General features: G+C 45.9%; 1 protein-coding gene across 3 annotated transcripts in view; it reads left to right on the top strand.

Annotated features, from left to right (window-relative positions):
• REL (REL proto-oncogene, NF-kB subunit) overlaps nt 1-26,874 on the top strand; it is a 54,831-nt gene that overhangs the window by 1,517 nt on the left and 26,440 nt on the right. For all 3 annotated transcript variants that reach the window (XR_014218172.1, XM_082217617.1, XM_082217616.1), the window contains exons 2-4: nt 11,184-11,326; nt 14,115-14,263; nt 24,176-24,267. Coding sequence is in view for 2 of the 3 variants with exons in the window: in XM_082217617.1 (XP_082073743.1) it covers nt 11,184-11,326; nt 14,115-14,263; nt 24,176-24,267 (384 nt within the window). In the remaining variant the exon portion in view is untranslated. The remainder of the gene's footprint in view (nt 1-11,183; nt 11,327-14,114; nt 14,264-24,175; nt 24,268-26,874) is intronic.

Genomic DNA, 26,874 nt, shown 5'->3' with positions numbered 1-26,874 from the left:
GTTGCGGCGCTCATCTCGCTTTATTGGCCGAGGGAGCCGGCGTACAGCTTCCAGGTCATATGGCCAACATGACTAAGCCGCTTCTGGCGAACCAGAGCAGCGCACGGAAACGCCTTTTACCTTCCCGCCGGAGTGGTACCTATTTATCTACTTGCACTTTGACGTCCTTTTGAACTGCTAGGTTGGCAGGAGCAGGGACCGAGCAACAGGAGCTCACCCCATTGTGGGGATTCGAACCGCCGACCTTCTGATCGGCAAGTCCTAGGCTCTGTGGTTTAACCCACAGCACCACCTGCATCCCTAACAATGAATTAATGGGGCATACATTATTTTAAAAGGGATGGAAGCTGATAAGCCCCGTGAGAGATGCTTTGCTGGTAGTTTTGTTGCTGTTGTTTTTGCTGCTTGTCAACTCGTAGAACAAATGTTCTTTAGAACCTTGTCCGTGTGCAAGAGCAAGCCTTCGGAGCATGTTGTATTCCACCCACTTTAAAATATATTTTCTCCCTCCTATGTTGAGACAGTCTCCCCAGGCAGTGCTGGCTTTCTGTGGTTACTGCCTGACTTCAGCTATTGCTGTGCTAAATCTCTTCTTCCCATCACTTGGCTTTTACTTAATGACATGTATTTACACACCACAGAGAGAAAAGGGATCAACTAGGATTTCCCCTCACTGTGGTGTGTGGAGAGGCACATTCAATTGCCACTAACTTCAAGGGAATTTACTTCCGTATATACATACTTGGAAAGGCAGCCTTTACGTGTCCGTGTGGTTGATTTAAACAATAACAACAACACAGTTTGAAATAATTCAGTCCAAGCCACAACTTTGCCCGTGTAATGTTTTCATTTCTAATTTTTATTATTTTGAATGCAAAAGAGAAAATATGAAGAGAGTGAGGTTAGAAAATATAAAGCCATAATTGTCTATGCAGCCTCAGGTTCATAGCAGGATAAGTCAGTAATTGTCAAGCCAACAACAGATCAATCAGCCCTGAAACCTTAATACTTCCTCAACTGCATTCCAAGTAAAGCTCTCCTCTTGACCTTCTGCCTAAATACCATTCCTAAGATTGAGGACATACATTTCCTAGAAACAAAGCTGTGGTTCCCCAGGAGCCATTTGGGAAAGTTGTGGACTTTAAATGCCTTATACTACCATACATAGTAAGGACACCAAATGAAAAGTATTGATAAGCCAACAATTGATGAGCTGGGAGGGCTTCCCTTCTCCGTCACTGGCACAATAACAACAACAACAACTCATCTCAAGTCTTTGGGAATGAGGATACAAACAGCCTGCTTATGAACCTTTGGGAAAATATGCTTTCTGACTTTTAGAGAAACTCATGAAGTTATGAGGCATCACAGTTCACGTCACCAGACTCTGTCTGGGTAGGATTCACTCATTTGACTTGGTATTCGTCACACAGACCAGATGTCTTGTAGCAAATGCTAGATGATAACGATCAAGAGGGGGGGGAAACCCCATAATTTTTAATTTAATTTCGCAAGAAATTTGTGCACATCTGATGTTCTACAGTGTGTGCAGGAGATAAACGCTGTCTCTCACTTCCTCCGGTTTTTAAATTATACATCTTTATTATATACCTTTAGGCACCAAGCGACAGCGTCCCTTGTTGGCTGATTGGCATCTGATGCCATTTTAAATGTGTTGGGGACAGGAGATTATTGGGTTTTCCTTGTTTTTGAATCTCTCCCATACTCTCATTAGTGATTTCCTGATTATATGGTTGTAAAAACGTCTATGAACCTTTCCTTTCCTGTACCATAAGTATGCGTAACCCCCAAATCTGTAATCATGTCCTTCTAGTTCTAATGCCTCTTGCTTATCCAATCTCATCCAGTCCCTGATCCATACCAAACAAGCAGATTCATAATACAATTTAAGGTCTGGGAGGGCAAACCCACCTCTGTCTTTTACATCTGTAAGTATTTTATGTTTTATCCTTGGCCTTTTGCCCCATGTTTTTTGTTTTTATTATGTATTTAATTTTTTTAATGGTAGTTTTGTGTTGTGAACTACAGAGCGGTATACAAATTTAGTAAATAAATAAACCCCATGGATGGCTTCCAGCTTGGATAGAAGCAAAACAACTTGATGACTGCCACCAATTCATGAAAACCAAGTCAGAACATAACAGAGTGTCCTTTCTCTGCTAACGCTGTCCAGTCCAGTTGCCTTGTGTGGGAGATTTGCCTCCTGCCAGTCCACTTGCCTGCTGTGAGAGAAATAAGGAAGGCAGTGGCTTAATGCAGTTGGAGAGGATTTGGAGAGGGTGTCATCCCCGCCAGCCTCACCCTGCCTGCCACTTGATGCAACAGCTCTGAACAAAAAAAGGTGAGGGAACCAGTGTCACAGAGGAAGAGGCGAAACACCTTGGAGGAAGTAACTGAGTCTCAGAGCGGCGGAGGACGGCTGCTTTAACTTTATGGTTTTGTTTTGGTTATGCATCAGTGTATTATTCCCCCCGCCTTACAGGAAGGGTGTGGCTCTGCTGTCAAGCCCTGCGGAAAGACTGAGGTAAAAAGTGAGTTCAGGATTTAGTTTGAAGCAAGGCTTTTGTTTTTTGGGTCCCGTTCCCCTCCCCAAAAAATTGGAGACTCAGCCCTTGGTAGATGTGAGCAGAGGGCTTGGCCCCCGCCGTTGAGCAATCCCAGCCGTCTCTTCCACTTTTGGGAATATAAGAAAGGTTTAGCGTTTAGGCATCAGAGTTGATTACTTCCAAGTAGTTTTAAGCCCTGTCCAGGTTTCCTGGAGTTTCAGACCTTGAGAATCTAAGGGGAAGGAGTTTGGGAGATGACGGGTGATGGCCAGCAAATTAGTAGAGGAGCTTAGTGAAGGGTGGGTGGGTTTTTCTGGTATCATTATTATCTGTTATTTATTAACAATATTTACAGACCGCTTTTCACCATAGATAGTCACAAAGCAGTTTACAAAACAATCAACAAAACAATTTATCAGTCAAATAATATGGTGTTTAAAACAAGGAAAAACAACAACACACAGGTAAAAACATAAGTTCCAGAAATATATTTAGCTATATTCATAAGGATGAAACCTAGTTGTGGAGGCATTAGGATGGCAACTGGTGGGTCAGGGAGTTTAGCATAACGCAATCTTATGAAGCCAATATCTTACCCACAGTATTAGGATCAATATGCCTACGAATTCCAGTTCCTGGGGACGATAAACAGAAGGGTGGTGTTGTGCTTTATGCCCTGTTTGTGGGTGTTGCCATCTGGTTGGGGAAGAAAATAATAGAATTGTAGAGTTGGAAGGGACCCTGAGGATCATCCAGTCCAACTCCCAGCAGTGCAGGAATTTGTCGCTGTCCCATACTGGGATCGAACCTGCAACCTTGGCGCTAACAGCTCTGTGACCAACTGAGCTGTGTTGGACTAGGTGGGCCTTTGGTTCAATCCAGCAGGGTGCTTCTTATGCTCTTATGCTTTTAAGCTAATCCTCAGTCTTAGCCCCTCATCCTGAGATTTTGCTCCATCCTTAAAAGCAGCCTGCAAGGCTAACATATGGTCTAACACCTGAGACCTGGACAGTGGCGTAGCGTGGGTTGTCAGCACCCGGGGCAAGGCAAGTAATTTGCGCCCCCTAACCCATGGATTTTAGCAGGGGGCAGAGAGCTGCAAATAGGAGCGCGCCCCCCCCCCATGGTGCGGCCGGCCCCCCCTGCACCCCCCACGCTACGCCACTGGACACCCTTCCTGAGCGACGGCGCCTCTCATTTTTCAATGATGAAAGCGATTTAAAAGTGCTTTTGTTTTGCCTCTTCTGTCCATAAGAGGCAGCAGGTTATCACACACAGGCTCACAACGAGCAAAGCGCATTAAATGCATCGTGCAAATTGCAACACCAAAGGGCCATGCACTCTTATATCCACAGCCTTCATTAGCAGCATGTCAGCTGTTTGCCCTGAGAATTACAGTGGTATCTCTGGTTACATACGCTTGAGGTTACAGACTCTGCGAACCCAGAAATTGTGCTTCAGGATAAGAACAGAAATCGGGCTCCGATGGTGCAGCGGCAGCAGGAGGCCCCATTAGCTAAAGTGGTGCTTCAGGTTAAGAACAGTTTCAGGTTAAGTACAGACCTCCAGAAAGAATTAAGTACTTAACCTGAGGTACCACTGTAGTGCTTGAATGAGAGTATTAATAGCACTGCTTCCTTCTTTCAGACAGGAATAAGGTTACTGCACTTCGTAGCTGTGTTTTGTTCTGTTTCTAAAGGGTTATCCCCAGCTTCTGGGGAAATAACGACACTCCATATTCACCAGGATTGTATCCACCCCTCTTTCTAAAGTTCGCTAGGAAAAACAAGGACAGTTTTCTGAAACAGAGATGCACTGCTTTTACCCCTTGGCATTAAAAAATATCTAGCCTTTCAGCCTAACCCTTGTCACAAACTACAATGCTAACTTCCTCACATGTTGTGGGTGGGGGTTAGAACTCAAGCCTGCTGTGCATCACCGCCATCACTCCGATGAGCAAAACGCCTCGAATTATGACAGGGCCAGGTTGTTAGTTGTGGTGGGAGTACTTTTAAATCGCCCTAACCTCTGGGTAGGAGGTGTGGAATTGCTCAGAGAGACACGTTGCCTCATATCTTGTAAGAGTTGTTGTAAACATGCAAAGTTCTTTGCACATCAGATATACCGCATGCAAATGAATGTCACATGCTGCACACGTTTTGGGGGCGGGAAGGAGATCCTCATTCCACTGTTATTTTCTTCACTGCTCCATTTAGAAATTTCACACAGTAGCACTAGACTTGCAGTTCAGGTTGCTGGCTGCTACCAAGTACCATTTATATATGGGAGTGGTTGAAATGTACAATAGAGGACTATTGCTTTCAAGGCACTTCTGTTCAGATTTGTGGTTGATGATGTTTTGCAAGGGTGCCTGTGCTAAACGCCACCATATATATATATTCTGTCATACTGATTCATTGAGGAACTTGGGTCCCTTTGACTATGACTATGTGCAATAGGTAAAGGGTAAAGGGGACCCCTGACCATTAGGTCCAGTCGTGACCGACTCTGGGGTTGCAGCGCTCATCTCACTTTATTGGCCAAGGGAGCCGGCATACAGCTTCCGGGTCATGTGGCCAGCATGACTAAGCCTCTTCTGGCGAACCAGAGCAGCGCACGAAAACACCGTTTACCTTCCCGCCAGAGTGGTACCTATTTATCTACTTGCACTTTCACGTGCTTTCGAACTGCTATCTTGGCAGGAGCAGGGACTGAGCAATGGGAGCTCGCCCGTCGCGGGGATTTGAACTGCCGACCTTCTGATCAGCAAGTCCTAGGCTCTGTGGTTTAACCCACAGCACCACCTGCATCCCTAACAATGAATTAATGGGGCATACAGCTGGTATTTTGAGGCCTACTGCCTTCCAACAATCCTGTGTGGAGATGCATTGACAGCAAGGCTAGCTTGCAACACTCCCCGTTTTACACCTGCCACTCTCTGTTCAACCTAGTTCCTAGAGCAGGGTTTCCCAAACCTGGGTCTTCAGCTGTTTTTGGACTACAGTTTCCACCATTCTGCTAGCTAGGAATAGAGGAACTCCAGGAGGCAGCCCAGTGGCACAGACAGAAGTCAAAAAGCAGCGCTAGATCTTAAGAACCAAATCAGTTCAGCCTAGCATGTCCAGCCCCCAGCTTCCTCGACAGAAGGTTGGTTTAGCCAATCACAGCCAGAAGCTTTGTTGTCACCACCACACCGTTAAACCCTTTGCTGCATTACAGGATAGATGGTAAATGACTCCACTCAAGTATAAACATTGCTGCATCAGGGGCACTGCTGTCCCTTTCTGCATCTCTTCATTGTGCTGAGCACCACCACTCTCTCCATAGCATAGCTGTCAACTGTCCCTTATTTGGCGGGAAAGTCCCTTATGCCAGCGCTGTGTCCCGCTGCTGTCCCTTATTGATGATGTCCCTTAAATTTCCCAGGTTTCAAAGGAAGCAGCTCCTCTCCCTCCCTGCCTGCCAGCCAGGGAGGCTCCAACTGTGTTGTTTGGCTGCGTTGCTCACCCAATAAGGAGCCTAAGAACGACTGGGGGGTGGAGCTTGCATGCTTTGTGCCAATCAAGTCGGCTGCGTTTCCTGGGGACTCGCCTTTGCTCAGCGCTTTCCAGCGGAGAGGGGACGGTGGTTTTCCTTGCTGCATCCCCTTTGCAGGAACCACTGCTTGAGGCTTTGTTTGGCTGCTGGCTGGGCTTTCTGCCTTTGGCTCAGAGGGGCTCAGAAGTTGAACATAGCTGTGCTCTGAAAATCCCTTATTTCGGCTGCTGATCGCTTATTTTCGAGGCTGCTGGTCCCTTATTTTCAAATCTGTAAGTTGGCAGCTATGCTCCATAGCTGAGTGGTAGAACATCTGCTGTGCCTGCAGAAGGTCTCAGGTTCAATCCCCAGCATCTCCAGGTAGGACTAGGAGAAGCCCACCATCAGACATCCTGGAGAACTGCTGCCAGTCAGTGTAGACAATACTGAGCGGTTCAGTTGTCTAGATGCCATGGGAGGCTGCCTTAAATGTCAGATTGTTGTCTTTCTAGCTCAGTATTGTCTACTCAGCATCTCTCCAGGATCTCAGGCATCACCTTTCCCATCACCTTTGCGCCTGGTCCTTTGAGCTGGAAACGCCAGGGATCAAACCTGTGACCTTCTGAGTACAGATACATGAGCTCTGCCACTGAGCTACAGACTTTGCCGTACAAATTTGTTTGCCTGAAGCTGCTCATTGTTTCTGCTGATGTTTTGGTACTTTGAGCTGCTGCTTTGACCTTGTTTTTCCATTTCCTCATCATGGTCTGGAAAGCCAGTAACAGTTGGAGGTACAATTCAGCACCTTAGGACATTTTTATTTTTTGAAGATTGATGTATTTATATACATGATTTCTATCCTGTCCTTCACGGGACGCGGGTGGCACTGTGGGTTAAACCACAGAGCCTAGGACTTGCTGATCAGAAGGTTGGCAGTTCGAATCCCCGCGACGGGGTGAGCTCCCGTTGCTCGGTCTCTGCTCCTGCCAACCTAGCAGTTCGAAAGCACCTCAAAGTGCAAGTAGATAAATAGGTACCGCTCCAGCGGGAAGGTAAACGGCGTTTCCGTGCGCTGCTCTGGTTCGCCAGAAGTGGCTTAGTCATGCTGGCCACATGACCCGGAAGCTGTACGCCGGCTCCCTCCCTCAATAAAGTGAGATGAGCGCCACAACCCCAGAGTCTGCCACGACTGGACCTAATGGTCAGGGGTCTCTTTACCTTTTTATCCTGTCCTTCATCTCTAAGAAGGATACTAATTCCCCGCCCCTCTTAAACCCCTTCCCAAATATCCAATCCAATCAAAATCTTTATTACAGTCATAGACCAGCATAGTTCCCAAATATCTACACATTAAATAAGTATCTCAGTTTAAGCGCCTTACAATAAAAGCTCTAAAAAACAAAAAATGCTAATGAACACATTTTGGGGGAAATGTCACATTTATTTATTCAAAGGTTGATTTTTGCATGTAGAAACTTTAGCATCAAAATGCGTATCTTCAAGCAACTTTGGTTTAGAATCTGTGCCTCAGAGGACTTGCATAAAGGTTGATTGCATAAAGGTTCATTTCGGTATTCCTGGCACTAATTAGCAGTCAGTTACAAAGGAACTCCAAAAATGTAACCAAACCTGTACTGAACTAGTTCCGGGTGCATGTATAATCTGCTTATTCAAGTAAAGAGCTACCAGATTTCAGGAGTTGTGGAAGAGTGACAATTGAATGGGTGATTTAGAGCGCTACTAAGATGTGTATCTCCAACTGCAGACAATATATTTTAAGCTGGTTAGCGGCCTGTTATGGGAGGGTGTCCCCCCCCCTTTTCAAACAATAGGGGAAGTTTCTAACTTCCTAGTAAAGCCATAGGTTTCTAGCTAATTGCCCCTTTGTAATGGTTACATTGATAAAGAAGGGGAAGTTTCCAAAATACTCTGAAGTAAAGCTGTCTTTGCTTCAGACATGTGAATTCCAAGCGTTCAGCACTAGGGTTGTGCAATAGAAAAAAGCCATGTTAAAAAGCTTCTCCATTTTTCATTGATCCAGTATTAAGTTCTGTTCTCCACATCAGTTTGTGATTTTCTTTTTTCCTCTGAAACTTGGTAGGAAGTTCTCCCAATTTACATATACAGTATGTGTGAGGTTTCGCCTGATTTTCACGTTTCTGCAAATCAACTTCCCCAGATAGAATGTGTTTCTGTATGTTATTTTCACCAATATATGCCTGTCGGTTGATGATCACCTTGCCCTACCATGGTGCATTTTGTGTACACCTTCCTTGGTTGGGGGATTGCAGTGCCAAACACGAAAAAATGCAAATGTTGTTCATTTTGCATAGCAGTTTGAAAGCACATCAAAGTGCAAGTAGATAAAGAGGTACCACTCCGGCGGGAAGGTAAAGGGCGTTTCCGTGCGCTGCTCTGGTTTCTCCAGAAGTGGCTTAGTCATGCTGGCCACATGACCCGGAAGCTGTACGCCAGCTCCCTCAGCCAATAAAGCGAGATGAGCACCACAACCCCAGAGTCGGCCACGACTGGACCTAATGGTCAGGGGTCCCTTACTGTTTCAGAAAATGTGAATTAGATAGGTTTGCCTATTTGAACAGAATCTACCCCAGCCCTTAAAACATTTGCCCCTCCCTGATGGGTTGCTTTCCTAGATCTGCAGCTTAAGTGGTGTAGTCCAGTACCTTATCACTGGATTCTGCTGAAATGTATACATTTGGCCCTAACAGGCTGCATGTATGGGGATCTGCTAGTTGTTCTGTTGGTGACCGTGTCCTGAAGAACATGGGGAAAACACAGATTTCTTTTTTCAAAGTAAATATGAATTTGAACATAGAATTATAGAGTAGGAAGGGGTCAAACCCTTGCGATGCAGGAATCTTTTGCCCAGCGTGAGACTCAAACCCACAACCCTGAAATTAAGAGTCTCAATCTTTACCAACTGAGCTATTCCTTTGGACTGTGTCTTTGAACACTGAGTTATGCTTTTGCACATAATACACACTGTTGGTGATATTAATTTCCAACCACAGATCAAGTGGTTGGAAAGAAGCTGCTTCTTGACTTAGTGAAGTGCAGGTGATGTCATCATCAGGATAAGAAACCAAATAACTTTCTCTCCCACCTTCTCTCTCTCTCTCTCTCTCTCTCTTTCTCTCTCTCTCTCCCGCTGCCTCTTGATTTTAGGCCAAAAAGACAGAGTTTTTAAGCAGCAATGCAGCAGCTGGATGAGACAATTTTATTAACGATTTTGATTTGCTTGTATCAGGTCTGTGGCTGTGTAATAAAAGCTGATTTTTGAATTTCATTAATCCAGCTAGCCTCAATCAAGCCATTCCTTCCTAATGACGGGACTGGTTTTTGGTTTTAACATATATTTTTTTAAAGAAGACTGGTTTTCCCTCAAGCAGAACCACATAAAATTAATCCATGATATGATAAACGCACATGATAATAATAATCTGACAAATAAAGTTGCATATTCAAAAGATGAGCAGAAATATGTGTGTGTGGCACTGTGGTTTAAAGCATTAAAACACACACACACACACACACAACCCAATATTTAGATGAAAAGGCTTCCAGTGGCTTACATAAGATCAGTAAAAACAAGACAATCCCTGTCTTCAAGTTTACAATTTAAAAGACACAGCATAAAATGAAAAAGGGATGAGGAGAGAAGAGGAAAACAAGCAAACTTAGCTACCGATTGTTAATTTTCCATAGCTGCTCTGATATTGAATAGCTAGCACAATAAACAGTTCAGAAAGAGAAGGAGCTGGTTTCTTAGTAGGGCCAATGGACAGACAGTGTTTCCCATCGCTTCTGCTTCAGAAGAGACAAGGCACACTTTCCCGTATATATTTCTGACATGCGCTTGTACTTTGCTTCACAAATCCACTTTCAGGCTACACATCAATATGACGCGTGAGGCTGCGGGAAACAGCAATCCATTCGGAGAACCATGACTCGCACATACTCTTAGCTAGCATAGCTCCCCTTAGCAAAAACAACAACACAGAGAAATATTTATCATGTGCTCCCAGCAGATCATCCTTATTTAAACCATAGTTCCAAAGTTGAGAGAAGCACCTGTTCAGACAGTCTTAATTAATCCTATCAGTCCTGATTTCTAAGATCAGAGGAGTTTTCTGGCTTATCCGCAACTAAGCAAAGGGCTGTGATAATTGTGGCAGAGTACTGAAGTTTCCAGGTTCAACCCCTTGGCATCTCCAAGTAGGACTGTGAGAGGACCCCTTCCTGAAGCCCTGGGGTGCTTCTGCAAGTCAGTGTGAACAACACTGCGCTATAGGGACCAGTGGCTTTACCCAGTATAAAGCAAAAGGACACGTTTTTCTCTGTATTGGGTCCCTGACTATTGTTGGACTACAACTCCCATCATCCCTAGCTAGTGGGACCAATGGTCAGGGATGGTGGGAATTGGAGTCTGAGGACCCAAGTTTGAGAAACACTGCTCTACAGGTATAAATTGGTGTCTGAAAATGCATTTTGCAGAATTTGCAACGGGAGAGAGACCCGATTCCTACATCCCCTGTTTGTAAACTTTTCTGCCTGCTGTAAGGGAATACTTTACCTTTTTTAAAAAATAAAACAACAACAACAATTTCCTTTATTCGACCGATAGTCAGAAATAAAACATTACACAATAATTATAAACTATAACATCATAGGGGTACATAAATAAGGTAGGGCCACAGTACTAGACCTCTCACAGATAACCCACATCAAGGCTTTCAGTTATACGTTTCCGACGCTTGAGTCCCAGGAAAAGAAATTTAGCCACTGACAAAGTTGTTTTCCCAGAAGACTTATTTAGCAGATATGCTGTCTGCTTTCCTCTTTGTCGGGAACTGAGCTGGGGTAAGTATGGAGTTATAAGATACTGTCTTAAATCGTTGTAGATGGGACAGCTCAGTAAAATATGCTCTGTGGATTCTACCTCACCCAATGCACAGTGGCATAATCTCTGGTCATATGGGACTCCTCCATATCTTCCCTTCAGAACCGCCGAGTCAAGAACATTCAGCCTAGCCGCAGTAAATAAAATAAAACATTGCACTGCTTTCTTTCTTTCCAAAGATGGTCATGAACCATACATTGAAATATGTGAGCAGCCTAGACAAAGAGGGATGCGTTTCCGGTACAAATGTGAGGGGAGATCAGCAGGAAGCATTCCAGGAGAACACAGCAGCGATATGAATCGGACTTTCCCGGCAATACAGGTATTCCTCTTTGTTATTGTGTTTTTGTCTTTCCCTTCTTTTAAAAAGGAACCAGGAGTTGTTTTGCCCAAGAGGCAAATGCTTATTGTTTCATTTACTTACTTATTTACTTATTTCATATTTTGCTTAATTGTAAAACAAACAAAGAAAGAAACAACCCTCAAATTGTTTTACAAAAGAGATAGCACAATAAAATTGGGGGGGGGCGGCTGCAACAACACTTTAAAACATAAAAAAGTTAAAATACTAAAACAGATTAAAATTACCTCAACTTCCTAAGCATCTGAGTAGGCTTGTCTAAACAAGAATATTTTAGCAGGCGCTGAAAATATTGCAGCGAAGGGGCTTTCCTGATATCAGCAGACGAAGATCCCAAAGTGTAGGAATCGGTGATGCCACACTATATGATCGAATGCTTACAAATGCAGAACGGATATCACGTGGCACCTGCCAGTTCTGCCAATCAAAGTGGTCTAGTGGGCACGTGGGAGTAAGGCAATCCCACAGGCTCTAAAGGCCACGAACAGCCAAATTATATGCATGTCTACTTGGAAGTAAGGGCCATTGAATTCAGTAAGTAAATAGAACAGGCATAGGCAAACTTGGCCCTCCAGATATTTTGGGACTACAACTCCCATCATCCCTGACTACTGGTCCTGATAGCTAGGGATGATGGGAGTTGTAGTCCCAAAACAGGGCCAAGTTTGCCTGTGCCTGAAGTAGAATAATAGAATCATGGAATTATTGAGTTGGATGGAACTCCGAGGGTCCAACACACTACAATGCAGGAATCTTAACTAGATCATACACGACAGGTGACCATCCAACCTCTGCTTAAAAAACCTCCAGGGGAGTCCACAGCCTACTGAGGAAGTCTGCTCCACTGTCAAACAGCTGTTAGGTATAGCACTGCAGGAGAAAGGCCCTTCCAGACCACCTGCTTATTGAACCTTCATTCTGATTTGTTTCTGGGGAGGTTAGATGATGCTGTCTCAAAGCAAGTGCTATCTCAACTTCCCAGCGCATTTTCCTGTCACTTTCGTTATCTTAAGAACTCTGATCTTTAGGGGGGAAGCGGGCTTCTTGACACAGCGCCTCCTAATCAACTATACTCGGGCACTCTGAAGTCACCGGTATGTGATTGGTAGTGCTCCAAGTTGATCTCTAGGACACAGGTGGACAAGCTCAGGCCAGGGGACCGAAGGCAGCCCTCCATGCTGCTCCATCTGGCCCCCAGGACTCTCACTTGGCCATTCCTCCTCCCTGGACACATGCTCTCTCCCCAGGCCACATCCTTCATGCTCCATTAGTGTTTTCGCCTGGCTGGAATGTGTCCTTGAACTCTGGTCTTGCTTGCCTGAATAGAAGCTCGAAAAAGGTTCTTAAGATGTTTGTGGAAGATACTCTACTGTACAAATACAAAATTCACATTCATTTCTCCACTCACTGTCGCCTCTGGCTTTTAGCCAGAAGGCTGGTGGTTCGAGCCCATCCAGAGATGGCTGTGGGCAGGATTTCTACACTGCAAAGGGGGGGGTTGGACTAGATGACCCTTGGGGTCCCTTCCAACTCTGCTTCTATTTGTCCTGCATTTAAGATGGCCAAACTGCAGGACTGCAGCAGGCAGGAAAGCGAGAGCTTAAAAGCGGACCCAGCAGAAATGGCAACTGTTTGTTGGAAGAAAATACATGTGATATTTAACCGCATGTTCAATGGCACCTGTATTTTGGCCTCTTTAGTTGCTTGTGTACTGCTGTTTATTTGTTCGTAGGTTTTAGCTATTTATAAGAAGCTTGCCCTAACCAGTGATGATGATGATGATAATAATAATATTTATACCCCGCCCTCCCCGGCCAGAGCTGGGCTCAGGATGGCTAACACCTGTAAAATTACAGTAAAAACATAATGGGGGGGGCAATTTAAAATACAGGTTAAAATCCAATTTAAAATGCAGCCTCATTTTAAAAGTAGCCCATAGATCAAAACCATAAGGGGAGGTAAACATAAGGGTCAGACTCAGTCCAAACCAAAGGCCAGGCAGAACAGCTCTGTCTTGCAGGCCCTGCGGAAAGATGTCAAGTCCTGCAGGGCCCTAGTCTCTTGTGACAGTATTCCACCAAATCGGGGCCAGTACCGAAAAGGCCCTGGCCCTAGTTGAGTCCAATCTAACCACCTTGCGACTTGGGACCTCCAAAATGTTGTCATTTGTGGACCTTAAGGTCCTCCGTGGGGCATACCAGGAGAGGCGGTCCAGTAGGTATGTGGGTCCTAGGCCGCATAGGGCTTTAAAGGTCAAAACCGGATGAAACAATAAATACAAATGACTAATTAGAATTTTTTTAAAAAGTCATAGCAAGAAGACTAGCTACCAGGTTTGACAATCCCTTTTGAATCCCATAAGAGTGTGGTGATGATAACACCAAGGTTGCAGGTTCGATCCCTGTATGGGGCAGCTGCATATTCCTGCATTCAAGGGGGTTGGACTAGATGATACTCAGGATCCCTTCCAACTCTACAATTTTATGGTTCTATTATAGTTCCTTGGGAACAAAATATTTATGGGGCCACAGTTGTAAAGGCCCTGCTTCCAGCGTTTACTTGTTGCCGTGTCAGCGTTTCCTTGCTGCCTGAGGTTGTGAAGGACTTTACAGGTTAAAACCAGCATATTGAAATAGAACCTTCTTGTAATCAGGGCAGCTGGTTTCGCCTTGAACGTGACAATTCCTCTCCACGTCTGACAGAAGGCACAAGGGTGATGGGCTCTCCCCTCTCTCTCTTTCCTTTGCAGGTGTTCAACTACTTCGGGAAAATAAAAATCAGAATAACGTTGGTGACCAAGAACGAGCCGTACAGACCTCACCCCCATCGGCTGGTTGGAAAAGACTGCGAAAATGGTTTCTATGAAGCTGAATTTGGGCCGGAGCGCAGAGTTCTGATGTAAGTAGTGGCTGTTGTTAGGTGTGGCCAAAGACAGAACCCCCTGCAATGCAGCTGTTCCGTGTGGGGATCAAACCTGCAGCCTTGGTATTATCAGCACCACGCTCTAACCAACTGAGCGAGCCAGAAGATGCATTTGAGCTTTCCACAGCAGTTACAGCAACTTGTACTGGTTGCCTTTCATAGTTCTAGCTCTCTGGATCACATACACACTCAGGGCTTGTGTCTGAACATCCTTTCGTTTTTCCTCCGGAGCTCTCCCCACACAGACCTGCTCTTTAAAGCTCAATCGGAGCAAACTTCCATCAGTGGAAATCCCGAACTGACATTTGCTCTGATTCAGCTTTAAAGAGCCAGGGGAAAGCTCAAAGCAAAACAACAACAACACTCAGACACAGAGCATTAAAGCGCGAGTTCTCTCACATACAGTACCTGTGCATGGATATATCAGCAAGGTTGAAATGCTTCATGCATCTGATGAAATGGGCCCCCATCTAGGTGGGTAAAGGACCCCTGGATGGTTAAGTCCAGTCAAAGATGACTATGCGGTTGTGGCGCTCGTAACGCTTTCAGGCCGAGGGAGCCGGCGTTTGTCCACAGACAGCCTTCTAGGTCATGTGGCCAGCATAACTAAATTGCTTCTGGTGCAACGGGACACCGTGAGGGAAGCCAGAGCACACAGAAACGCCGTTTACCTTCCCGCCACAGTGGTACCTATTTATCTACTTGCACTGGCATGCTTTCAAACTGCTAGGTTGGCAGGAGCTGGGACAGAGCAACAGGAGCTCATTCCGTCATGGGGATTCGAACCGCTGACCTTCATGGGGATTCGAACCGCTGATCAGCAAGCCCAAGAGGCTCTGTGGTTTAGACCACAGTGCCACCCGTGTCCCTTGTGCCTCGATAAGGCAGCAAATGATAAACACACTTACTAAAGAGAACTCCCCATTGAGCACAGCATTGCAAGTAAACAGGCATAGGCTCATTCTGCATATCAGTTAGGATTTAAAGTGCTACAAAAGCCCCTCTGTTGTTTTCATTCTCCTGCTAGAGCAGTCATTCCGAAAAGCATAAGCCACGCTGCATTCAAGTTTTTGTTTAGTGTTCATCTCACCAGGCATATAATGGGGTCAAGAAGACCCAGGGATGGGGAGAGACTAGCTGGTTAGCCTGAGATGCCTCTTTTGCAATTTGCTCTGATTTCTGATATTGCACAGTATTATCTGGCTTTCAACTTCCTATTTTGCATCCTCCCAGGGGTGGGGTGATGTCATGGGTTTTCCATGTGGGAAAGAATCAGGTTTCTGGAGGTAGGTGGGGAGAGTCCCTTAATACTGTCCTGTGACCTGATACCATCACATGCAAATTAGGAAGCTGCATTCAAATGAGATCAGAAAACTGGCTCTGTTTCTCTCTGTCTCTCTCTGTGTGTGTATCTATTTATTTGCCATCTATCTGTGTATAGGCAATATATTACCATTTTTTCCTTGATCACATGGTTTGACATTACCCTGTTTTTTGTGGAAACTCTAATGCCAACCTGACCAATTTGCTATTTTCCTTTTTAAACACAAAACCACAATACCTACTGCTAAATGGGCGCTCACGTCCTCTGCTGACAGTTTAAAGGGGGGGATCTTTCTCTGTGTGCGAGTGTAGGCCCCCTTTCAGAGCTATTCCATTTAACCTGCTCACGTTCATAAAAGAGAAGTCTGAAGGCATCAAGTAAACTTCAGAGTAAATTCCATTCCATGTGCATTTACGGCGCAAGCCGTAATCTACTATCCGACTGAATTAAATGGGATTTACTCCCGTGTAAGTAGGCTTAGAATTCCAGCCTCACAGTGTGATCCCAATCATGTCTACTTGCAAACAAGTCCTTCTGACCTCAGTGGAGCTTACTCCCAGGTAAGCGGGGTTATGACTGCAGTAATCCAAACCTGCTTTCCAGGTAGTAAGACTCACTGAATTAAATAGGACTTACTTCTCAGTAGACATTACTTCTCAGGGGGTTGGACTAAGTCAGACATAGGCAAACTCTGGACCTCCAGATGTTTGGGACTACAATTCCCACCATCCCTGACCACTGGTCCTGTTAGCTAGTGATGATGGGAATTGTAGTCCTTCCAACTCTACAGTTCTAGGATTCCAAATTTGTACTGTAAGGCTACAACCCTTGTACCATAAATGTACACATTGGTACATTTCAAGGGAATGTGCTATTTTGAAGGTCCTGGTTATGGCATAGATTTCCTGGATAAAGCTGTATTTAAAAATAGCCACACTACCTCTAGGCCAGGCATAGGCAAACTCGGCCCTCCAGATGTTTTGGGACTACAACTCCCATCATCCCTAGCTAACAGGACCAGTGGTCAGGGATGATGGAAATTGTAGTCCCAAAACATCTGGAGGGCCGAAATTGCCTACGCCTGCTGTATGCTAATCTGTCTCAGACGAACTTGAAAGCCTCGTTATCACTGCATTCACTAGTCGGAGCTAAGGAGACCCTGGGCATTCTGGCAGGTAGTATCATTGTTCCCGCTCTGGACCTTGTGCATCTCCTCTACTACACCACAGATCCCTGCCACTTGGACTTTCTGCCAAAGAGGTGTTGTTTAGTCGTTTAGTCGTGTCCGACTCTTCGCGACCCCATGGACTAGAGCACGCCAGGCACTCCTGTCTTCCACTGCTTCTTACAGCTTGGTCAAACTCATGTTCGTAGCTTTGAGAACACTGTCCAACCAACTCATCCTCCGTCGTCAACTTCTCCTTCTGCCCTCAATCTTTCCCAACATCAGGGTCTTTTCCAAGGAGTCTTCTCTTCTCATGAGGTGGCCAAAGTATTGGAGCCTCAGCTTCATGATCTGTCCTTCCAGTGAGTGCTCAGGGCTAATTTCCTTAAGAATGGATGCGTTCGATCTTCTTGCAGTCCATGGGATTCTGAAGAGTCTCCTCCAGCACCATAATTCAAAGGCATCAATTCTTCGGTGATCAGCCTTCTTTATGGTCCAGCTCTCACTTCCATACATCACTACTGGGCCAAAGAGGTAGTGGAAGAGAAACACACGCTTTCATCTCCCTGTGAAAGAGGCAAAAACAGAGCAACAGCAGTTTTGCTTTTTGAACTGCAGCACTTCATATCAGAGCAGAACATCCAGTTCTGAAAGGAAGTCGCCGTCCTTCCTGTGACTCACGGAGGAGATGGTGCGCACCGCTGGGTCTTGCAAAGCACCTGAATGTTGACAAAACATCCTAGTCATCGAAGCAGCCGTAGCCGTTAGGCCATTGGTTTGGCAGCTGAGGGAATGGCAGACCCACAAATGATTGTGCCGGGAGGGTAGACCCAGGAGGTCTCTCCACACAGGGGGCATCCCGGCCCGTTTTACCACCTGAGGTGAAACGGGAAGATGTCGTCCCTGCTGAAGCTTTGATTTCTGGGGTTGTGTGCCTGAGGTTATAGCTACATCGGCTTCTGGCGAGATCTCATAAGAATTCTACGAGCTCTCGCTGGAAGCAGCTGCATGATCCACATGGGACACCACCGTCCCATGGGATTCCCCCGCCTGAGGTATCTGCTTCAGTCTGTCTCATGGGCAGGCCGGCCCTGTCTCCAGAGGTGGAGTACAGTTACCCTTGTCCCAAGAAAGGACACCTGCCCCAATTCTACACTCTACCCTTGCCTCCAAGCGATGATATCTGATAGGTGCAGGGACTCCCATTGTCTTAGATCACACCTGGATTTGCCAGTGGCAGCAGGATTTTCTTGGCCTGGGTAATAATAATAATAATAATAATAATAATAATAATAATAATAATATATTTATACGTGCATCTGGCTGGGTTTCCCCAGCCACTCTGGGCGGCTTTCAACAGAATATTAAAATACAATAGTCTATTAAACATTAAAAGCTTCCCTAAACAGGATGTCTTCTAAAAGTCTGTGGGAGGTGTTTAACACTGCCAGTTCCTTGCTCCAAATTCCTGTGTGCCACCATATCAAGAATGCATATTCAGGGTTTTTTTTTATGGTTAAGGATCACACCTACATCGTACATTTAAATTACCCTGGCTCCTTCCCCACAAGAATCCTGGGAACTGTAGTTTGTTAAGGGTGCTGGGAATTGTAGCTATGTGAGGGTTAAACTGTATTGTCTTATACTGTAAGCCTGTTTGTCTATACCAGGGGTCAGCAAACTTTTTCGGCAGGGGGCTGGACCACTGTCCCTCAGACCTTGTGGGGGGTGGACTATATTTTTTGGGGCGGGGACGAATTCCTATGCCCCACAAATACCCCAGAAATGCATTTTAAATAAAAGGACACATTCTACTCATGTAAAAACACACTGATTCCCAGACCGTCGGCGGGCCAGATTTAGAAGGCGATTGGGCCAGATCCGGCCCCCGGGCCTTAGTTTGCCTACCCATGGTCTATACCAGTGTTTCCCAAACTTGGGTCTCTGTCTGTTTTTGGACTACAACTCCCATCATCCCTAGCTAGCAGGACCAGTGTCAGGGATTATGGGAACTGTAGTCAAAAAACAGCTGGCTTGGTAAATACTGGTATGGACTTGCTGATTTTTGCCATAAAAAGAAAAAAGGCTGATCAGATGTTCAACCCAGTCCACCTAGGCCTGCCATTTTGTAAGAAATCCCAATGCCGATTGAGGCACAGTCACCGCAGGGTTGTCTGAATGGCTGGGGGCTGTGCCTAACTCTTCCGTATCAGGTCAAACCTCATTTTAGGGATGGTGGGAGGAACTGGTTTCAGTTTGCATTTAAAGGCTTTCCGGGGCAACACACTAACCAAAGCACAGCTATCCTTTGAAATTTGCACTTCTCAAAATTTTCCAAGTGGCTTATCAGTTAATTTGGAGTAACACTGATTATTATTATTATTAATTTTTGTACCGCCCTACATCTGTAAACTCAGGGTGGTTCACATCATAAAATCACTGTGTGTGTGTGTGTGTGTGTGTGTGTGTGTGTGTGTGTGTAACAAAATACAGAACTGAAAGCAAGATAAACAAAGCCTAGTTCACACAAAGCTCAGTGCCTATTTGACAAATCGAAGGAATCTTAGAGTTTAGTCAACAAAGTAAAGTAGTCATTCTTAAAAGTAAAGGTCATTCTTCAGTATTTCATCATTTGCTATGATAACACACTAATGCAGAAAAACAGCTCAAGAAATAATAGGCTCTAAACTCTCTCGCCCCCTTGGATTTGCCCTCTAATCCAACTGAAGCTCTAATAATTTCTGGCGGTTCCCCCGCTGTGAGAAGCAAAGCTTTAGGGAACCAGGCAGAGGGCCTTCTCGGTAGTGGCGCCCGCCCTGTGGAACACCCTCCCACCAGATGTCAAAGAGAAAAACAACTACCAGACTTTTAGAAGACATCTGAAGGCAGCCCTGTTTAGGGAAGCTTTTAATGTTTAATAGGTTACTGCATTTTAATATTTTGTTGGAAGCCGCCCAGAGTGCCTGGGGAAACCCAGCCAGATGGGCGGGGTATAAATAAATTATTATTATTACCATATTTTTCGCCCTATAGGACGCACTTTTCCCCCACCAAAAATGAAGGGGAAATGTGGGTGCGTCCTATGGGGCGAATACAGGCTTTTGCTGAAGCCTGGAGAGCAAGAGACCCTCCCGGGGTCCGCGCAGCTCTGCATTCCATAGCCTCGGGCGCGCTGAAGAGCGTGCCCGGGCTTTGCACAGCTGTCTGCAAGCCTGGGGAGACCAGCGCGGCTCCCTAGGCTTGCGGATAGGAGGCTGTTCTGGGGGCTGGGGTCGGGGGAAGCTCAGGCTTCCCCCGCGCAAGCCCCGTGCCTGGGGGGGAAATAATTTTTTTTCTTTATTTCCCCCCCCCAAAAAAAAACTAGGTGCGTCCTATAGGGCGGTGCGTCCTATGGGGCGAAAATTATGGTAATCACCCACTTTGGGAAACACTGTTCTAATGAAATTATATCACTCCCCATGTATGTACACATTGCATTGGAAGCACATTTCCCCGCATCCCACCAGGACCCTGGGAATTGTGATTCATCCAACACAGAGCTACAACTCCCCGCACTCTTAATGAACTACAGGTCCCAGGATTCTTGGGGGGGGGGAGCTTTGTAGACTATAGTATTTTAATATTCTGTTGGAAGCCACTCAGAGTGGCTGGGGTATAAATAATAAAATAATTGTTGTTGTTGTTGTTGTTGTTGTTGTTAGTGTTGTGAGAGAGGGAGAAACAGCTTATCTCTCCCCACTTTCTCTATGCCTCACACAATTCTATAAACTTCTCTTGTGACATCTCTTATTCACCTTTCCTCCAAAACTGAAAAGTCCCAAGTGTTGCTCCATCCCCTTCATCGTGTTGCTTTCCTTTTTCTAACTCTACAGTTTCCTTTGGAGGTGACACAGTATTCCACCGTCGATTTGCATAGCGACTTTACGATATCAACAGTTTCAATTTCAATTCCTTTCCTAATGATCCATGGAATTTGTCTTTCTCACAGCTGCCGCACACTGAGTGCTCATCCACACATCTCCTTGACTCACCACTTCTCCCTGGGGAAACCCGCTATTTACCCCTGAATCGGAGCAAATGCTGATCGGGTTTTCCGTGGCTTGACGTTTGCTCCAGTTCAGCAGTAAAGAGCAGGTTTTCCTGGGGGAAGAAGTGGCACACACAGAAAACCACTAGGGATCGTGCCTAGAAAGCAGAAGATGAGCAGAAAACCTAACCAGACCCATGGTTTCTGGGCAAGGGACAAGCGATAGCTCAATGAGCCCAATGTCTTGTTCCTGATCAAGCTCAGACCCCATGGGAATATATGTGAAATTAAAAACTCTTTGTTGTTGTTTAGTCGTGTCCAACTCTTCGTGACCCCATGGACCAGAGCATGCCAGGCACTTCTGTCTTCCACTGCCTCCCGCAGTTTGGTCAGGCTCATGCTGGTAGCTTCGAGAACACTGTCCAACCATTTCGTCCTCTGTTGTCCCCTTCTCCTTGTGCCCTCCATCTTTCCCAACATCAGGGTCTTTTCCAGGGAATCTCCTCTTCTCATGAGGTGGCCAAAGTATTGGAGTCTCAGCTTCAGGATCTGTCCTTCCAGCGAGCACTCTGGGCTGATTTCCTTCAGAATGGATAGGTTTGATCTTCTTGCAGTCCATGGAACTCTCAAGAGTCTCCTCCAACACCATAATTCAAAAGCATCAATTCTTCGGCGATCAGCCTTCTTTATGGTCCAGCTCTCACTTCCATACATCACTGCTGGGAAAACCCTAGCTTTAACTATACGGACCTTAAAATTGTTTGCCCCAGCATAAAATCATTGGGTCACATTTGCCATTTTACTGCCCATTCACTCAGTTTGGAGAGGTCCTTTTGGAGCTCTTCGCAATCCTTTTGTGTTTTAACAACCTTGAACTATTCAATGCCATCAGCAAATGTGGCCACCTCGCTGCTCACACCTAACTCTAGTTTGTTCATGAACAAATTAAAAGGCACAGGTTTCAGTATCGATCTTTGGGGGACTTTCAACATTTCCATTCAATGAGCAGTCCATTTATTCCCACTCTCCGCTTCCTGATACTTAACCAATTTCAGATCCGCAAGAGGACCTCTCCTCTTGTTCCATGACTGCTAAGCTTATTCAGGAGCTTTTGGTGAAGTACCTTGTGGAAAGTTTTTGGGAGGTCCAAGTACACTTTGTCAACTGCATCATCTCTAGCTATAAGCTTGTTGACACTCTCAAAGAACTCTTTGAAAGGCAGGACTTATCCTTGCAGAAGCCATGCTGATTCTCCTTCGGTAGGGCTTGTTCTTCTAGCTGCTTGGCTATTTTATCTTTAACAATACTTTCCACCAGTTTTCCTGGGACAGAAGTTAAACTAACCAGCCTGTAATTTCCAGGATATCCCTGAATCCTTTTTTAAAAAATAAATAAAAAATTGGCATTGCCTCGGCTGTTTTCCAGTCCTCAAGTATGGAGGCTGAAATGAGGGACAAGCTACACATTTTTGTTGCCAGTTTGGTAATTTCACATTTGAGTTCTTTAAGAACTCTCAGGTGGGTGTAATTTGAACTCGCCAATTTGCCAGTTTTAATTTTGTCTGTTAGGCCTAGAACTTCATCCCTCGCTACCACTATCTGTCTCAGTTTCTTAATCCCCTCCCCTCTTTCTTTTTTCCTTTTTCCTTCTGTGATGGCACTTCTACTAGGGGACTTCCCTGGCTTTTTTCTGACCCACGTAGGACCAGTCTGGATAGTTAGCCTTGGTGAAGACTTGACGTTTTCATCCCCCCCCCTTTTTTTGAGTTTCTCCTGAAATGAGGCTGCATTTTAATGTTGTATTTTAATCTTGTTTTTTAAGTTGTATTTTAATCAATTGTTTTACATCTGGTGTTAGCCGCCCTGAGCTCGGTCTTGGTTGGGGAGGGCGGGGTATAAATAAAATTTATTATTATTATTATTATTATTATTATTATTATTATTATTATTATTATTATTTCTCAGACTCCCTTCCTGAAAAACTTAGTTCATTCACTGGGATTTGTCTTCTGTTGTGAAGACAGATGTAAAAAATTCATTTAGCTTCTTTATAGTCTTCTTATCCTTCTTTATCAAATCTTTGACTCCCTTGCCATCTAAGGGCCCAGTTGCCTCCTTAGAACAGGGATTGGCAAAGTTTTTGTAGCTTGGGCTGGTTCACGGTCCTGCAGACGCCGCGGTGGGCCGGAGTATGTGTGCGTGCATGGATGCATGTGTTAGTTTCTGTTTGTCACTGAGCAGCTGCTTAGAGTCACAGGACTCTGTTTACATTCCTGACACATTCCATACTGTTGGAAGTCTCACGGGAGACGAGAGACGGATGTGACGTTACTGGTTTCCTGTTCCTTTGTTTCAGTTGCTCTCTGCTTTCATAGAGAGAGGATGTATTTTTCTTTGCTGTCTGCGTAGCGAGAAATAAAACTCTTTAGCCATGTAGCCATAAATCTCATCACTTCCCTGTGCTGGAAACTCTGCTGAACGGGAATGTGCCTGAGGCCTTATCAGAGGCTCAGGTCATTAATTATTGTCAGAGGCGATTCTGAAGGCTCGGCCGGAGGAAAATGAGTTTTATCAGCTTGGCTGAGCGGAGATCCTGACAGCATGCGCAAACACTATTTCTGGCGCTAAAAGCAATGGACTCGTAATCTGGTGAACCGGGTTCACGTCTCCGCTCCTCCACATGCAGCTGCTGGGTGACCTTGGGCTATTCACACTTCTCTGAAGTCTCTCAGCCCCACTCACCTCACAGAGTGTTTGTTGTGGGGGAGGAAGGGAAAGCAGATTGTTAGCCGCTTTGAGACTCCTTCGGGTAGTGATAAAGCGGGATATCAAATCCAAACTCTTCTTCTTCTTCCAACGCGGAGGAGGCATGCGCAGAGCTTCCCGTTGGCTGCAGGAGCTTCCTGCAACCAATGGGAATCCGGCCAGCATAGCTGAAGGCAGTCCCCACTCTGCTCTGCACTGGTTTAGCGCAGCGCACAGGAAACAACTGAGCAGGTGGCAGGGGTCCCTGAGTGGGCAGTGGGGGTTCATGGGCCAGTTAAATGACCCCCATGGGCTGCTTGTGGCCCATGGGCCTTAGGTTGCCAGCCCTTGTCTTAGAAGGTCTCCTGCTACAAATGTCCTTAAGGAACTTGTTTTTAGCAACGCACTCCTCATATTCTCTTTTAGCATACCTTACAGGTTGCTTCTCCCTCTTTTTTTGCTTTTTGCCAAAGTTTATGTTCCTTTTTGTTCTCTTCATTGAGTTGCAGTGGAATTTGTCAGAATCAGAATTTCCACAATAAGTCATTTCAAGCCAATATTGTGTTGCTGTTGCTTCTTCTTCGTTGTTTTTTTTTAATCTGCTAATGGTTGACCGTGCGTGTTCCAGTTTTCAGAATTTGGGCATACAGTGCGTGAAGAAGAGAGAGCTCAAGGAATCTATCGTTTCCCGGATCACAAAGCAAATCAACCCCTTCAGTGGTAAGTAACCGTGGAAATTTACTTTGCCAACATTTTATTCAGTGGATTCATTTATGGGATGCTCGTTTTCTCGGAATGTGCCAAGGGGCAGGCTGGAGTAGCTATGTGTCTGTGGAACTCCCATCCCATGAGATGCTTAGCTCAAGTAATTCATGCATTTGCTGCTGAAGATGTTGCTTGAAATAATGCAACAACTAGTATGCCAGGGCTAGGGAATATCAGGCCTGTTTTGCACACACACACACACCCCGCAGCCACACCCTCTTTCCTGAGTCCATATCGCCCACCGGCCTTGCTTCAGCGGAGAGCCAGCTTGGTGTAGTGGTTAAGAGCGGAGGACTCGTAATCTGGTGAACCGGGTTCGCGTCTCTGCTCCTCCACATGCAACTGCTGGATAACCCTGGGTTAGTCACACTTCTCTGAAGTCTCTCAGCCTCACTTACGTCACAGAGTGTTTGTTGTGGGGGATAAAGCGGGATATAAAATCCAAACTCTTCTTCTTCACACCCTTGTTTAGTGGTTTTTGCCAAGCTGGAATTTGTCCTTGGCTCTGATAGAATGCATCTTGTTTGCCAGCGGAGGCTATTCCCAACAGGGTGAACGGGGCACAGATTCGCCTTCACAGACCTTGGCAGGGAGGGGGATGGGGGACAAAACTATAAATAGTGGACTCCACCTGTAATTCGCTCTGGCTCCACCTTCTGTTGCCCTCCCAGCCCTTCCACCTTCCTAGACCCAATAGGCACCAGCCACACCTGTCATCTGAATGAGCTTTGATCAGTAGCTCGATGAAGGCTAGGGAAGGGTGTTTGAGTGTGTCGAAACTAGCCTGCTTTACAAAGGTAACATTTGCATTAATTGCTCCTCCCACCTTTGCCTCTGGCCCCACCCACCATGGGCGTGCGAACCTCAGAAAGTTGCCCAGAAGGAAACCAGGTCCTCATGCTGAAAACCACTCCCTACCCCTGGTCTCACGGGAATGAAGTATTAGGGAGGACAACCTGAACTTGGAGGTCAGAGCCAGGGTTACTCCAACACTTCATAGTACAGTGGTGCCCCGCAAGACGAACGCCTCAGAAGACGAAAAACTCGCTAGACGAAGGAGTTTTTCGTTTTCTTAGCCACTTCGCAAGACGCATTTCCCTATGGGCTTGCATCGCAAAACGAAGCTTGCCCTGCAAGCTCCGGGGATAGCGGGGAAGCACAGCGCGTCTTCCCCGCTGTCCCCAGACCTCTTTTGAAGCAATGGGCGGCGGGGAGAAGATCGCTTCTCCCCGTTGCCAGCACCGCAATCTCCGGGGACAGAGGGGAAGGCGCGCGCGCCTTCCCCTCTCTCCCCGGACCCCTTTTGAACCAAGGGGCGGCAACGGGGAGAAGCGATTCTCCCCACTGCCCCTTCCCTTGCTTTAAAACAGGTCCGGGGACAGAGGGGAAGGCGCGCGGCGCTTCCCTTCTGTCCCCGGATGGTCTCCATAGGAACGCATTGATTGATTTTCAATGCATTCCTATGGGAAACCGTGCTTCGCAAGACGAAAAACTCGCAAGAAGAAAAAACTTGCGGAACGAATTAATTTCGTCTTGCGAGGCACCACTGTATAGGCATTCTCTGAAGTTAGTTTAAGGGAACATCTAAAAATGTAAACTTTACTGTGTACCTGGAATTCCCCCCCCCTTTTTAAGGAGTTCTTTTCTGAACATCATTAGTTTTCCTTGCTGTGAAACGGGCATTTTGTGCTTCCCACAACACTCTCTCCATTTTCTAAAAGTGTCCCTGGGCTGAGAAAGATTGGGACCCCGGGTTACACAAGCACAATCAGAAAAAGAGAGCTCTGAACAGGCGAATTGAAGTCAAAGAACTTGGAGTGACAGGGTTCTGTCTCGCTTATGTGACACACTATTGCCTAATTGTGAATTGTACAACATGCTGTTGATGAAAATAGATGGTTGCAGCGAGGAACAGTGAAGCATAGGAAGTTGCCTTGTACCAGGTCAAACTATGTGTCCATCTAGTTCAGTATCTTCTTACTCTGAAGGGATGCGGGTGGCACTGTGGTCTAAACCACTGAACCTCTGGGGGTAGCCAATCAGAAGGTCAGCGGTTTGAATCCCCGCAACGGGGTGAGCTCCTGTTGCTCTGTCCCAGCTCCTGCCAACCTAGCAGTTTGAAAGCACGCCAGTGCAAGTAGATAAATAGGTACCACTGCGGCGGGAAGGTAAATTGGCTCTTCCATGTGCTTTGGCACTTGTCATGGTCCTCCGTGCACCAGTAGCAGTTTAGTCATGCTGGCCACATGACCCGGAAAACTGTTTGTGGACAAACGCTGGCTCCCTTGGCCTGAAAGTGAGATGAGCGCCTCAACCCTATAGTCACCTTTGACTGGACTTAACCGTCCAGGGGTCCTTTCTCCTTTTTGTTAACCTTACTCAAGCAGTGGCTCTCAGACAGAGACCTGTATCATCACCTGCTACCTGAGCCTTTTTAGCAGGAGATGCTGGCAGTTGAGCCTTGGACCTTCTTCACACTAAGTAGGTCCTCAGACACAGTCGTTACCTAAAGGGGATCATGACGTACATCACAGAATTGCTTCCCTTACCACATGATGCTGA

Source organism: Podarcis vaucheri, assembly GCF_965113315.1.
Source record: "Podarcis vaucheri genome assembly, chromosome: 3".
In the NCBI taxonomy this organism is placed as follows: domain Eukaryota; kingdom Metazoa; phylum Chordata; class Lepidosauria; order Squamata; family Lacertidae; genus Podarcis; species Podarcis vaucheri.
Note: the sequence above shows the minus strand (reverse complement) of the source record. Positions and strands in the feature narration are given on the sequence as shown.